General features: G+C 36.5%; 1 protein-coding gene across 5 annotated transcripts in view; it reads left to right on the forward strand.

The window, feature by feature from the left end:
• Positions 1–9151: 9151 nt before the first annotated feature.
• The window catches only part of TUSC3 (tumor suppressor candidate 3), a 108606-nt gene continuing 101090 nt past the window's right edge, over positions 9152–16667 (forward strand). For 4 of the 5 annotated variants that reach the window (XR_003526452.1, XM_027636037.1, XM_027636036.1 and 1 more), the window contains exon 1: positions 9152–9295. Coding sequence is in view for 4 of the 5 variants with exons in the window: in XM_027636037.1 (XP_027491838.1) it covers positions 9173–9295 (123 nt within the window). In the remaining variant the exon portion in view is untranslated. Of the gene's footprint in view, positions 9296–12997; positions 13037–16667 lie in introns of those variants that run through there. The other variant, XM_027636038.1, reaches the window with a different exon arrangement.

Below are 16667 nucleotides of genomic sequence, written 5' to 3' on the forward strand. Positions count from 1 at the left end.
CTATTAGTGGCAGCAGCTGTAATGAAGCTCACTAAATAAAAACTTAGAAGTCATTAAGTATCACATCTAGCAAACTTTGTTTAAACATACAAGCATTTGAACTCTGCTTTGGCAGTGGTCTTGAGTCACAGCACCACAGGTAAGAGCTGAATCATTATGTAAGATACGTGTGTGATGTTTATAAAAAGCTCTTTGAGGTGGATGGTTTAGAGTTTTCTGCAAGAGGTTAGAGAGCATATTAAAGCTGGAGGAGGAAAGGGTGAGGTGAGAGGTGGTCTTAACCTGCTAATTATGAGAGACGTGATGTATAACTGGCAATAGTGGTCTTTGAAGCTCTCAATATACACAGTCTATGGAGGCATGTTAATCCTCATGTTAGGCGGGGCAGTACTGGTTAATCTGATAAAGTTCAGAAGATGCAGGTTGGCAGTTCTTACAGGTACTATTATTTTTATTCTTTAAGATATCATCCAACCCACATTAGAGAAACAGAAGGACTTCATGGAAAAGTTTTCCATTCAGTCCCAGGTCTTCGGAGAGTAGCAGGGGAAGCAGAGGGAAGTGAGATTGTTCTCATTGCCAGTAGGCTTCTGATACCTTATTCTCTCTCTTTTATCTAATATAGCTATATAGGTAGGCTTTAAAATATATGTAAATGAAATGTTAAAAATTTATCTATATGTATGGGAGAAGACTGCTGTATGATTTGTTCAGTGGAGAAAACCTCTTTTTCTTAGTATGAGTATTAAATAGCTTGCAGCATTCAAAGAACACTAAAATTATTTCAGAATGATAGCAATGCTAGTGGGAGACATTCATAGCCTGTAAACCAAGCTACCATATCAACAGTATCATTTACTAGTCTTCCTGTTTGGAGAATCTCTCCTGATAACTTTCAGAAGGGTGACTAAGGCCTATCTCCTGTGGAATTGATAAGGTGGGTTTTTTTAGGAAATAAATAGGTATCCACAGAAATCTCTGTCATATTAAATGCAAACTAGCAGATATACCATTGCTTTGAAACATGGGATCTTTCAAGAACATTAGTATTAAAAGCAATAATAGTTAGAACCCTATGAAATTCAGTGTCATTTTCTATCCACAGTAGGTTAAAACTGCTTTCTGTGAGGAATAAATATCCACAGGGATGCAAAAGAAGTCATTAAGAAAATTATAATATTTTACTCTAATTATTATAGGTCATTAAAATTTTTCCATTACCTTAGCTTAATATCAGATGTTTAAAACTATCCTCATATGCTTGATGAATAACATCATTTACATATTTATGTTGTTGCTTACTTTAATAGGTAAGATATTTAAGATAGTTAAACTTAGAAAATCCTTTTCCTCTGAAAATGTCATATGCAAAAAGTTCAATACGCATGACTATTTTTGTTATGAAGGGTAAACACACTAAGATATCATGTTTTGTATTTGTCTTACTAGAATAACCTGATTTTTCTAGATCGTAGGGAGAGTTGTTGAGAGCTGGGACTTACAATTTTAATTAAGCTTATTGTTTTGGTTAAAACAACAAGCAGAACAGAGAAGTTTTTTATAGAGCAGAATCTCCTTCTTCCTTGTTGAAGAACTTTGGTTTTTTGATCTTGAAGATTTTCATACATTGCCTATCCACCCATGGTCTAACCATCTCTCACAAACTGAGTCTAGGGCCCTTCAACATATTTTGATTCATTGCACATCATTTCACCTTTTATACTCACATTAAAAAAATCTGAAAGTGATGAATACTTAAAAAGGGCAATTAAAATTTTGTGTGCTATCAGCATTCACCTAAGAGTATGCCTGGGCAAATGCACATTAATTCTCTCTTAATATCATTCCTTAAAAGATAATTTAGAACTGAAATGATGCTATTGCAGTTGACTAACTGTTCAACAGATTATTTAGAGAGACTAACCAATTATTTTTAGTTTCATTTGATATTCTTGTCACCTTTACTGATTAAAAATAGTTTTGACAATCTACAGTAAACTAATCAATATTCAGCAGTGCTTAAACTATATTCTTTTGACTAATAAAACATTAATTCTTTTCTTCCATGAAAAATACACAATCTGAAATGGTATTTTACAGAAATATTTAGTATCTTCATTTAACAGCATTTCAGTACTCTATTACAATTATTATTGGAACAGATCAAACTTTATTCTGTACAATAAAAAGACATTACTGATGCAGAAATTATGTATGTTTGTGCTAACTTTCCTAGAGAAGAAATAAGTAGCATTCTCAAAGGTGTCATTTTTATTTAAACCTTTCTACAGGGAGACATATAAAAGAGATTGTTACTGAAATAACCACCTCTGCTGCCTGACTTGGGATTTTTTTCATACTCCTCTCTTTTCGTTTGTCATGAAATATTCATACCTAAGACTAGTAAGTATTTTACATATCCAGAATTTTGATGATCCTCAAGACTTAGTAAAAATGGCTTGTAAGCTTGGTGTGCTGTGCCACATCCCTAAATTAGTATCCACCATGACAGTAATCAAGAAAATTGAAACTGGAACTATACATTTTTAATACTATAAATTTTTCAGAAATTTCATGCACTTTGTCCCTCAGTATATTCTTGTCTTCCTCACAGATCCTATATCAACTATACATTTATAGTTGCATTTCCAGAATTTAAAATCCAGACTTTGTGTGGCAAGAGAAAGCTCCTACTCTTGGCCACCAGTAGGAAATGCAGTTTAGGGGTTTCAGGCAAGTAATTGTAGTAACTCTATTTCATAATGCAGACCACTTTCCATTCATTCACGCAAAGTATTACATTTATTGATTATATTTCTGTGAATAGTGTTCATTTATCTCATCTTCAACCAACCAACAGTTTGATGTCTACTCTGAATTAAGCTCTCTATATTGTCAGTTAAAATATGTTGTCTCTAAGATTGATTCCTCTAATCCCAAAAAACGTTATGTAAACAAGCTGGTATCCTTGAGCAGTGTAGAAAAATTTGACTCAAACAGAATTATGTAACATGAATCCACTTTGATATTCATGTCATGCCTGTTGGTGTTCAAGAAGCATTCATACAACACTCTTAGGAACTTCTAGGTTGCTTTTGTGTAGAGTCAGGAGCTGGACTCAATGATCCTTATGGCTCCTTTCCAATTCAGGATATTCTATAATTAATATCAAGTACTTACTTTGGTCTTGATTCTGGAGAGAAGCATTAAAATGCATGAACAATTTCAAATCCTTTTTTAATAATCAAATGTCAAACTGAGTTTTAATAGAAAATAGCGTAGCTTTTGAGAGGGGAATGGGTTATGGTGCCACTCATTTAAGAATTACAGGTGACCATTGCCATAGTTTTTAAGTTTTATCTGCTGTTATTTGCCAACAATGGAAAATTTCAAGAGACTTTTTTGCCTGGATGTTCATGAGCAAGAACTGGGCAGATAACCTAAAAATAAAGTATATAGTTTCATTATCCTTCTAACTGATTTCAGCTATTGTGTATACAAACTTCTTAAAGACAAAATAAAATATACATTTTAAATTAATTGGAAAATTCTACAAATTTGCAGTTATTTCAAAGTAGTTAAAAACTATATTCATTATTTGAAAATGATATTGTTGTTAATTGGGGAACTGATATATTTTTTCTAACTGTTTTTGTTTTCACTTTTCTAACTTAAGCTTTTGACAATGTTGATATATACCTGTAATTTTTCTTCAAGGTTAAAAATATTGCTATGATATTACAGATGATACACCAATGCTTACAGTTAAAGTAACTTTTAAAATAAGAGTAGCCAAAACTACCAAATCAAAACAAGGCTTGCAACAAGGCTAAGAAACCAATATAAATGAAATCCATTCAAAATACAACAAAGAAAAATATCTGACAATATATATGTACTCATAATATAAATTCCTTTCCTATATTAGTCTTTAGGTGTACAAATGCATAGAGAATGAGAGAAGTACACCGCATTGATACCAAAGCAAAGATGGTATGACGTTTTGTAGTCAGTCTGGTTTCATAGCATTTATCTTTTATATAAGGGATATAAAGCATGCTAATAAAATTTATTTCCAGCAGCAAACACAGTCCACTTTGTTGAAAGTACTATAACTGTATTCCCAAGGAAGGGACTGGTATCTTGTTCGGGAACAAAATAGTATGATAAAATTGTTAGTGCAGTTTCAATTTAAGATGACATTTTCAGTATTACCAGTCTGACCTGCTGTTTGGGGTTTTTCTCTGCGTGTGTGTTCATTTTGGTTTTTGTTTGTTTGTTTGTTTGTTTGTTTCCCCCATGAAACAAAAGGAGGAGTGTAATAGTTCACTCCATAAACTGGTAGGCTTGGATGCCTGGCAGGTACCTAGGTAGTTTTATCTTCTCTGCGGAGAGTGAAAAAAGTCCAGAACAAGAATCAGCAACAGCTACACTACTGCCAACCATGTCAGGAGCAGGTTTTTTTTAATGGCATGCATCAAGATCTGTGCAATGCCAAAACCCGAGAGCCTCAGTACCTCGAAAAGCACATCTATAGGAAGTAATAGTCCTATTAATGACAGCAACTGATGAATGGCAATGTGCCTCTCTGGGAGGCAGCATCTCTCAGCAACTCTTAAGTTTTGTTTTGCACACTTCATTTTTAATAGCAGAAAAAAAGTATAACCCAGTACACCACCCTTCACACCTGACTTGGATGTGATGTGGCTCATTGGGTAGAGAGAGACCAATGGGCTATGAATGAAAAAGAGCTCTCTGAAGGCTGACGGTTGAAAGCCAGAAGAGAAGATATCTTTCCATTTGATAGTAAGAGTAAACCCATCCTTCAACGTTAAAGTTTACAGCGTCTGACTTGTGACTGTTAAATGACCATATAAAAATAGTAAAAGATTGTAAAAGAAGTAAAAGAAACTCTGTCCAGAAGTTTGTAATATTTTCTCTTAGAAATATTCATTGCTCTTGCCTTTGACATTTTGCCTGTATCATAACCTACACATCACACTCATCTCCTAAAGAGCAGGATTATGCTAACATGAATCACTTTAAATGCCTATTACCTCTGCAGATTTCAGATACAGGAATTAGAACAGAAGTCTGATTTTTCTGAAGAAAGTTCTGACACATCATTTATTTTGATCACAAATCACTATTAACTTTTTTTTTCCATATCTTTGGAATTTTAATGAAAAACTTCAAAATATTTTGCCATCATTAGTTCGAAGGACACATATAAGCATGTCCAGACCTAAAATGTTTCCTTATAGCTTAACAAAAAGACCAAACTATATAATTTCATGTCAGTTAAGTTGTACTTAACAAATGCAATTCCTTCTTCCATGAAGCTGTAGCATATAAGTTTCCTATGATATTTCTCTCATTGGGCCAGGCTGCTACTGTAACTAAATGTTCCCGTGATGGGCTTGATAAAAATCAGAACCCCTCTGCTGAATAAGTGCATAGTTTTAGAGGTTGTAATGCTCCTGCAGAAAATATTGATGGGGTTGTGGAATTTTTTTCCAATTAAAAACTAGAAAACAACAACACCTAACAACCAGAGCAGTAACTTTTATATATATATATATGTCTGGATATGGCTGCCTTACTCCTACAAGACTTTAATCAGGACCTGATTGGCTGTAGCAAAGGTCAGGTTTGAATTTAAGGAGACTACTTAAAAAGAAAAAAATGCTGACTTGAGTTCCACGTACAAACCTTTGAATGATTATATTAAACTTTCTTGTTCTGCGAGCTGAATCTCCTCACTCATGAATACAAATTACATAACATTCAAAGGATATTCTTATTACAAGGAAAAAAAAAGCTAACAGAGTATGTACACAAGATATGAATTACTAATTCTTAAAGCATTACTAAAATACTTTTAAACAGCTCACTGTTTTTCTTTTCTTTTTGTTTCTAGGCAACTGTTTGGCTACTGTTTTCCCCTCATGCGGAGATCTTCACTCTTTAAAAATGTTTAAGTGTTTCTGGATTGCAAGGTCTGATTTGAGTTAATGTGATCTGTTGGCTTGTCATGTTCATGTTATCTTCTCATTTTACTCTCTCTAGCTAAGTTTCTTCCTTGTCTCCAGAGCCCCTAGTTGGGCAGCTGATTACTACTTTATCTTCTTTTCATTTGTTATTTTTTAAGGTACCCTCACTCCATTGCCTGTTCCTGCACTCATCTCATCTCTGCTATCTGAGCCTCACACTGCATTTTTTTTCTCTGATAACCACTGTAGGCAACTCCCACAGCTCTTCTCTCTGGTTATTCTATCACCTCTTAGGAGGGCTCATGTGATACTGAGAAAGGGTAGTCTTCCAGCTCACTGGAGGCTTTTAAACACTCTTATTTAACATGTTTGGCAGGAAAATTTAAGTTCACAAGAAATGCATAGGCCACCTTTTTTCTTTATTGAGCCTTTAGACAACTTTTACCCAAAATGTACTTCCCTTGTTGTCCCAGGGTCATTTGCATTGCATTTGCATCAGCACCCAAAAATGTTCTGCTTCTAAGGTCAAGATGCTCATCTCCCTCATCACTCTCTTAGCAGAGCTAACTCTCAAGAACAGTAACACAGCAAATGTAAAACAATCAGATTTCATGTAATCCTTCACATTAATCTTACCTTCTCCTGCCCTTCACTTTTTTCCAGCTTATGCTCCTTCCTCTCTCATTCTTTGAGGAAAGAACAAAGGGATGTCTTCCTTTCACTTTAGGTACTCCTTGCCATGTTCATATTCACACCTACCATGATACAGCTGCTATGCCTGCATATAGAATCTTTGAGGCTGATTCTATCAGCAGAGACTCCAGATAGCCTCAGAGTACCATATACATAGGAAAACACTTTGCAGTTACAGGTTCACTGGGTCGCTTGTATGGTACATCCCAGTTACTGCATCAGTTGTGTGGTCCTCTTTATCCAGCGAACTAGAAAAAAAACCAGTCAGGCTACAAAATTTCTGGTCTGTATGAAACTCTGAACAGAGAAGAAATAAAACTGTCTATGTTGCTGTTTCCTGCTTGAAGTGTGAACTCTAGGTGACTGAAAATGGAGATTTTTGATTAAAATAAATGTAAGAATTTTGACAGTTAGAGTTGCATTGTGCCAAAGAAATTTCTTAGTCTTTTTAAGGAATGAAGAGCTCCCAGTGTTTTACATGTTCTCAGTAATTTTAATGCTCTTTTCACACACCGAAAGGTCCATGAAGGGCCATGGTTTATTAGGATCACAAGGAGACCAACAGTTTTCTAAACAAGGTTGCAATGAAATCACCTTCTGGATTTAGCAAGAGTGGCCTGAGATTTTTTAATGAAATGTTATTTCTTATCACGCTAACAAACATATGCCTCTCTTGTTCCAGTGCAAAGGTTCTATTGAATTTTTATCTCCTAAATGAAGAGAAGGAAAAAAAGTTATTTTTGAAACATGCAGTTCTGATCAATACATATATCCTGTCTCTGTAGAGCAGAGATCTGTGTTAGAAACATCTGCAATCCAATGTAATGATGAATGTTTTTATTTTATTCTATTTTTTTAGTCACTTATTATCCTCGTCCTCATTTTTGAGGGACAGCAGGGAGGTACATACCATGGGTGGCCTACAATACTATGTTCATACTGTGTTCACTAGGTTACTTAGCTTGTTATATGGTTAATTACAGAAATTACTTGGAAGTCGCTAGCATAGCAAGCATAGGGTTAATTACAGAAATCACTTAATGCTAGCGCTGTGGAGGGGTAGTGATAGTGGGAATACTGAGACACAGTCATGTTGAAGCATTTGTACCAATAAAAATCGTAAGAGAGACTATCTCGGAAGTGTAGGAAGACATATGGAAAAAAACAAAGCTAATCTTCCTACATTCACTTCACTCACCCATGTGACCCTCCTCCTGTGTCCTGTCTTCTCTTCTATTTCCTTTTGTTGTCAGTTTTTTCTTTTGAAGTCATTCATTCCCCATTTGTAAATGAGGAGCAGCTATTTACTGAACAGCATAAATTTGGGGCAACTGAGGACTGGAGTGAATGGATCTGTGATTTCTCTTTAAAACAAATAAGTAGGCATATGGACATCACCTGTTTTGAAGTCTCATTGAAGCCCTGGTATTTGAACTCAAAGTCTACAGTCAAGGGCTGGTGAGCCAACCTTCCTAAATACTTGAGAAGCAGGGTCCATATTTCACACTCTTTTATGATTATTATTGCCAAACCATAGTCAGAACCTGATGGATGTGGATTACAGGTGGTCTGAACTCTCTTGAACTTATTATTTCGTAGATTATTTGGATATGACCTACTACTCCTATGGGCATGTGTAACTTCTGAAAGGCACATTGCAAATATATCTCAAGAGAACACAGTGGCCTGTTTAATGCTTTAACTGCTTGGTGCTAAGTTGTTAGCAGTATCATCAAACTATTACCTCATATTATTATAATACCATCTAGAAATTCTGTGCCCAAAATAAGCAGATGCTTTTGAATACTTTCTTCATGCCTCAGCTTTCTATTTCATTGTGATGTTTTGATTACAAAATTCATAAAATTTTTGGTGATATAGCAAGATCTCTGAAGAAATGAATAGTTCTAACTTCTGAGTTTTCAGGGTAGATGTGTGTAAGTAACTAATATAGCATGAGGAGCATACTTGGAATTCCAGGGGGAAAAAAATGTATATGCTCATTAATTTAACATTACCTAACCTATGCACCACGGTGTGTACTTTCAAGAAATACATAATCACTGATTGTGAATCATGAATGAGAATATCAAATTAAAGTTGCATGCTTAATGCTCTGGGAATTAAATTCGAATTAATTGTATTAGTGTATTGCATTAATATTATTTTCTTCAGAGGCAACTTTGTGTGTGTATAGTGAAATCTAAAAAGTGTATGTGCACAAACATTTAGGAAAGAAGAGTCTGGTTTTTTTGTTTTTGTTTTTGCTTTTTTTTTGTCGTGATTCGGATTGCACTCAGCGCTTTAGGTAGCGGGGAATTTGGAGCAGGAGGTGAGACTGTGCCTCCCCGCGGGAGCGTACCACACCCGAACTACATTTCCCAGGCGCCGCCGCGCCTCGGAGCGCTGCGATTGGCCGAGCGCAGGCCCAATGAGCGTGGCGGCGGCGTCCGCGGTGCCGCAGGTGCCGCCGGCGGGGGCGGAACATGGCGCTGGGCGCGGGGGCACCGCAGCGGCCGCTCCTGCCGGCCGGGGGCTGCCTCCCCCTCCTCCTGTTGCTGCTGCTGCTGCTCTGCGGACAGCTCGGGGGAGGACAGAAAAAGAAGGAGGTAGAGACGTTCGCTTCTTTCGCCATCGCGCCCGGCTGGATGTGCCCAGTCGCGCTGCCTCCCGCTCGGGAGTCCCCCTGTCCCCACCCGTCCGGCGTCCCCGCGCTCCGCCCGCCCCGCCGGCCCCTCTCCCCTGGCAGCCCCGAGCGGGGCGGCGGGCGCCGGAATGTGCCGACCCTGCCGTGCCGCGGGAGGGGATGGCTGGCGGCGGCGGCGGCTTCTCCAGGGCAGCGGGAGCCAGCGCCGCCCGCCGCGATTTGAGCGCAGCGTCAGGACTGCCGTGCCCCGCGCTCTGCCCCTGCCCAGCCGGTGCCTTGCGGTGTCGTGGGCCACCCTGGTTCCGAGCAGAGAGCGGCAAGGGCCGTGTCTTGGCCGCGGCTGCGCTGGGCTGGGCTGCACTGGGCTGGGCTGGGTGCCCGCCTCCGTGGGCCCAGGGGTCCTGGGCTGAGAGCCGGGGCCAGGAGCACAGGTCTGCGGCGAGCCCGGGGGACATCGAAGTTAAACCCCGTGTTTGTGGTGCCAACTAAAAGAAATGCCCAGCGTTAATAAATAGCATGGAGGCGATGGAATCAGGTGTCTGTGTGGAAGGTGTAGGTGCTGGTAATCCTTTGAAGGTGTTCTCTGGGAGAGGTGTGTAGGAAGAAGCGATTTTAATTCAGTTTCAGAATCAACAGTTTTATTTCTAGAAGCTTTTGTATTTAAATAGGGAAATGTGTAAACTTGTAATACATATATTTGCCTCTTTTAGGTTTCAGTGCTACTAGAGCTTGCTGGACTTCTCTTCTAGCTTGCTGTCGATTTCAGGCCAGGTTTTCACATACCCAGTGCTAGGCCACCTGGTAGAGTCTCTTTGTAGTTTCAGTGTAATTTCATTTTTGGGAGGAGATAACTTTTAACCAAACTGTGGAGTTTTATAATTTTTGATTTATTTTTTTTTTTAACCGGTGGTTAGTGTTGTGGGAGGACTTGGGCTTTGTGGTGGTAGAGGAGACGGAAAGAAAAATTTTTATAGCTGATACTTTATTTGAGCTAGTGTCTCAGACAAAGAGAAGGATGGTCAACATTTCTGTTTTTCTTTAAAGAACTGTGTAGGTTATTAAGGTTTATGGGCCAAACAAGTGAAACAAGGGTGAGCAAAGAGGGAAAGGCCAATGTTTTCCTGCTGATGTCCAGTAACAGAAGTGGAAGGAATGACTTAAATCTGTCTCAGGGGAAGTTCAGATCTGATATTAGAAAATGGTTCTTAACTGAGGGGCTGGTTGGGCACTGGAACAAGGTACTCAGGTCATTGCCTCAAGCCTATTGGTGTTCAAGAAGCATTTGGACAACATTCTTGGGTATATGGTTTAACTTTTATGTCCCTTCCCATGATATTCTACAATTCTAAAAGGCCAATCTTAGTGTAAGACTCTTAATAAGAATCTTAGATAATTAGATAATTAGAATTATCTAATAATTTAGATACTATTAAGTATCTAAATAGTGGACTGACTGTCATATTACCAAGTTAAGTAATAATCTGATCATGAAGATAAATCCCTTGGATGTCATTGTAAAAAAATGAATACCTTCACTCTAGGCGTTGTCTTTTCCCCTCTTTCTGGAAAGAGTAGGCAGCAAATGTGTTACCCTTCTGCTGCTATAATTAACTTCTTTTCAAAACTTTAACTTATTGGGTTTTCTTAATAAAATGTGTTTAATGTTTGACGCTCTTGATTCTCTCTTGCTGTGATGTGCTGGCATTGCAACTTTTGTTGACACTTTCATGTGGAGTGCCAGCTGTGCTACCAAGATAGCTGAAATAATCAATCTTTTTTAAATGGAATCCTTTTCTAACAAGTAAATAAAGGCAAATTAAAATGGACATCTACAGTTACTTTATAGAAACTTTCTCAATGCTATGGCAGAGGTGGTACATAAAGGGATGGAAATGTTTGGGGTTTTTTTTTTTTTTTTCAGCTATTTGGTCTTACAGTTCAAGCTGATATTTCTGGTCTATAAAGCTTGTTGTTCAGTTTTCCTTTTTAGCTGATTTAAATTAATTTAGCTGATTTAAACATCCCAGTCTTCTACATATTTTTATTGCCATTTTTCATTCTCATTTAATACTTTTATTTAATGCAATGGACAGCTCATACAGACAAACTGCTGGCTTTATGTAGACGTAGTATATCTGTGACTGCATCTTTGGAGAAACTAGTGCAACACTGTAAGTGCTTCCTCACTTTACATGCAAGCTTAAAGTGTAACTTAGTGTTTTTCAGGGTTTTATACACTGTATTTTTAATATGAATATTGCTTTGTATGTGTCTGTGTTGTATATGGAAGAGCTAAAGTCTGACTCCTTTTCTTGCCCTGCTAACCTCATGTTAAAAGCTGTAGTAGTTTGCCCAGTATATATGGTGGGAAAAAGATCTGTATGCGAAAAATGAAACTTGAACTTTCTTACAGTGAGTAGTTTGGAAATAACATTTTACAATTGTTCTGAGAAAAATTATGTGAATTGAAAGAGCACATGATCTTGTGCTCCGGGAGGTTCCTGTTCACATTACTGTCTAGAAGCACAGTGGTAAAAGGTAAAGGTGATTGAGGTTAGCTATGTAAAGTGAGGCTAAGGTTTTATACAAAGACTGTAAGATTGCTGTAGTTTTTATTGGAAGTTTGAAAAGTGGTTGAACACAGTGAATGGTTTCAGAGTGAACACTGCAAGAGGTCAGTAGTGTGGTTAAAATGTGTATCCCGTGAGAGAAAACCAAATTACATGTCAGTTTCCTCTTTCCTATGGGCTTTGTTGGGTCTTTGTTGACTTATTGCTAGCAGAGAAAGATGAGTGGGGAAACTGGAAAACATTGGTAAAACTTTGTGTTGATTGTGAAATACTGTGTTATAGCTGTATTAGAAAATATACAAGTTCTTAAATTACTAAAATACATTGTCCTATACAGTAAAATATTCTTAATATAACTAAAGAAACTTTCTTCTCAAGCAAATTACTGAAACGTACTAAGGTTGGTCTTAAATTTGATTAAATCTGCAAGAATTTATAGAACTACTTGAAAAATAGGTTTGAATTAGTAAATAGTCATTTGGTTAAATGGAAACTATTTTTAGAATGACTACACAAATATGTAACCACACAAACATTCCTACTGCTTTGCTTTAATCCTGTTCTATCCTTTTCTGTATTGTGGACACTCATGACATCCTTCACAACTAAGGAGATAAATAGAAAACATTAGACTTCTGATTTGGAAATTAGTTTCTCCCATGGCTCACTAGATTTGAAAAGCCTGCTTTATTTAAAGCAAAGTAGAAAAAGTTCTTGATTATGAAGTAGCAACAAGAAACAGAAGAAGGACTTTTGTCTTGGAAACTGTATGCAGAATGGGAGAAAATAAAAATTGACTGTTTCCACAGCATTTGAGATAATATATTTGTATTGACTTAGATGCATTTTCTGTAAGGCATGTTCTAAATCCTTTTGATACTTTTTATATATCTTATACAGATTTGAAGTAGACTAAACTATTAGAAAATGAAAGGAATCGGAATAATTCACATTCAAATATACTGCTTGTCTTTTTATTATTCAATTTTTGTGACTGAAACATGGAGAACATTGGGTTCGAATGTTGAAATATTTCTCATAGAGGGCAATGTTTATTTTAGAGCTTTCAGGTGGATGATTCAGAAGCTTAGTTAAACTACTGATATACAATGGGAATAACTATTTTTCTTTTGATAAGTTGTGATGTTTTGGTTTACCCTGAGTATTTTTAAAGGACGTCAAGACTCATGTATCTGTAATGGTTCTTTACCTTTTTCTCCTTTTCTTATTTCCTTGGAAGGGCAATCTAATTGATAGTTTATCCCAAAGCTCAGCCATGCTTTTATTATTCCTGAAAAATGTGTATCTGATGTACTTTTAGGAGCCTTTAGAGATAGCTGTACAGCTTCTGGTTTCCCCCTCCTCCCTCACCCAAAGATCTAGTCTAAATCTATGAGTGTTCAATACCCACGTTTTTGAGACTGTATTTCTTGTCCTTATCATGACCATGATTATTCTTTGATGCAGTCTTCTCAACTTGGAGAATGATTAAAGGTAGCATTTGTCAGTTTTTCCTGTTTTTTTTTTTCTTATTAATAGAAGCAACTGTGTATTTTTTAAGGCTTGAATTATTAAATGTGATAATATTTCTGAGAAAATGTTCAGTCCTGAACACAGTTTTCTGTTGTCTTTGAAATTCACTGGGATAGATTGGCAATATCCTCTTGTTTCTTCACCATGTGTTCTCATTTTCCTTTGGGTTTTCCTATTAAGCCAATCTTGTTTATTCAAGGTTATTGATGATTATTACCATGTTCCTTACATTGCAGCCAGAATGGTATCTTCCACTTTAAAATGCCTTTCCCATCTAATTTGTGGTCATCGTTCACCATAAAGGTAGCAATTATCACCCATTCGGAACTGGGCCTGCAAAATGTGCAACAAAACCTGCTGTCCTTGGTCTTTATTGCTTTAAAACTGAAAGAGTACTACTTAGTTTCTTACTCTATCTCCTGATGCTGTTTTTGATGATCTGTAACATTCTTTCCTTCTGATGAATGTTCTGCCTGCATATTTTATTGAAAGAAAGAAATGTTTGGAAATGTGGTAGAGCAAGTGGAGAAAAAGACAAGAGGAAAAGAAGATGTGTGATGAATGAGGAGTCTTCAGGATATATTCAATTACACGTGTAGTTTAAGAGTTAAATTCTTCATTTCTCAGGATCTCTGATACTATTTATAAACATAGTGATAACTAAAACTTAAGTTTCTTCTCTTGGTCTACTGAAATTCTGTTTAACATTAAACTTGAATATAAGGCCCTCTTGGTCTTCTAGTCATGAAATTTTTGGTTTTGATCTCCAGACTGTGGAGCACTGCATATTTTTGCTTTTGAGACAGCATGCAGAAAGTGTTTGGCAGTTATACCAAATATAGACTTCTCTTTAAAAACTTTATTAATAATTCAGATATGGCAAAGGTTGAATCTGTGAAGGGAAACTCAGGCCTGACTGTAGATTTGGCTTCAAACCATTTTTAGGATATACTTTAAGTAGAGGTTTTATATCCGTTTGTGTAATTTGACATTTTAGCTATTATTGCCGTAGAGAGAGAAGAGGTTTTTTCAAACAGTACTTTAAAATAACTGTTCTCGGTTTCAAGTGAAATAAATGTTAAGTCATGCCTGAAAATGTAAAATTCCTTAAATGCAATTCTAAATGTTTTTCTCTACTCTGTCCTAAAGAGAATGGGGACAGAGTAGAGAAAAAAAATGCGGTAGCAAGAAGTCTTTATTTTCTACTGGTTTACAGCAGCAAAAAACATCTATATCCCTTTCTTTCTATTTCTAATTAACTAAAGTTTTGAAGAAACTTGACAAAATTAACTATCAGTTCTTATTTTAACAAATCTACATAGAAAACCTTGATGTCTTCCATGATTGCATACAATAAGTGAAATAAAGGACACTTACAGCAGTCTGATAGCATTTTGTGATTGGATTACTGAAAGTTTTCTGTCCCAGATGTCTCCATTTGGCATCCTTGCTGTCATAAGGCAGATCAGTGGCATAATTGATCTTTTCCCCTGTTCTGTTCTATAACCATTTATACAGCACATCCTGTGCAACCACATGGAAAATACAGATTGTATCTGCTTGAGTTCTAAGTGCTCTGGAAAAATCAGTCAGTGCAATTAGAGTGGGAAAGCATTGGGTTCTTTGAATATTAGTTTGGGTCTTCAGATTTATTCTCTTTGTTTTTAAAAGTGTGTTGAAGGTCACTTTTTATTGGATAAGATAATAATCAGAACTCAAAAAGGAACTTTGTATTTGGTTTAGACCTCTTTCTCTTGCTCTAATAAATCTGAAAGCAGGTATAATTAAGAAAATATTATCTTTTCATCTAATGCTGTGAGATATAAAAATATAATACCTTCTTTATTGTTGTTTGTGTATATCAAATGTTATAAGTATCCTTTTTTTGTTACAACTTTCCATCATGAGGGATTGCCATGAAACAAGTGGGAAGATATTTTACCGTGAAGCTGAAAGATGCATTTCAGATAGAGAAACTCATATTTTTATATGCAGTCATCACAAGTCCTTCATATTCTGAGAGATAAATTGGTGCATGCATTGAATGGATTGCTTCTGACAGAATTACGAAAAAAACCCAGCCTGGCAATGGTTTGATTTCAGACAATAATCCCAGAAATTTTACACAGAAGGGATTTGTACTCTTGCCATTGCAGGCTTCTTCATGAAAACACTCTTCTTCATAACTGTTAAAGTGGTGGCAGCATTTCTCTGGGGAGACTGTTCTCCTACCTAATAGGATTTACTGTGAGGATTTTACTTTTCTTCTGATTATTGTATCTGATAATACCATTCTGGAATACCCCAAGTTCATAATTTCTTATTGAGCAGTTGCAGTCCTTAGCTGAATTATGCCATTCCATTAATTTTTCTTGCTCTTTTCTGATTAATCTAAAGCAACTAATTTTTGAATTTCGGATGCACTGGTCGTTAAGCTTAGCAGAGTTTGACTGTGTTACATGGAACATTTTGTATATGAAGTCCATAACATAAGTGGTAATTACAGTTATGCAGTCCCTTTGTGGGATGACATTTTGAGCTCACAGAGTTGCTCAAGGTTATTGGCTGTAGCATGTGCTGCTCGAATGACAGAAACCATTTTCTTCTCTGCATTTAGTTTGGCTTTTTAATAATTTCATATCACTATTGCTTTCTGCTCTACTATTACATGTTCATTTGCTTTCCTTATCTAGTTGCCTTACAAATTGCCAACTGTGACAGAGTCTAGTCCTGAATCTTGCGCATTGACGTTTCTGGTGAGCTTTTGTAGATTTTGATGTGTATGCGTTCATGTCTGAGCCATGGAAATGTCTCTTCGATGAAGATTTTTGAGCTTGTAGAGCAAAAGTGCAGGTAGCATAGCAAAAAAATCCTACTTAAAGTATGAAGTTAATTTCTGAGTTTTATTTTATAATTTCTACCAAGCATTTTTGTTAACTTGATTGTTTTATGAAGTCCTTTGACACTTAGCCTGTTTTTCATGACTCATGAAAATAATTGACAGTTGTTCAGCTAATTAATCAGCTAATTCACTTTAAACTGCATATTTTCAGGTCATGCTGACTACATATTCAGGCTTTTTCACATATTTTGTTTCTTAGATCTTGTCAGTGGCAGAGGTGCATTCCGAATCTGAAGTTAGGCCTTTAACTCAAAACTTTGCTGTCCTGCAAGAGTCTGTTTGTTTAGAATAATAAATTGTTATATTTATATTGTAGTGTTTTTTCTGCA

Source organism: Corapipo altera, unplaced genomic scaffold, assembly GCF_003945725.1.
Source record: "Corapipo altera isolate COAL_440 unplaced genomic scaffold, ASM394572v1 22b, whole genome shotgun sequence".
Lineage (NCBI taxonomy): Eukaryota > Metazoa > Chordata > Aves > Passeriformes > Pipridae > Corapipo > Corapipo altera.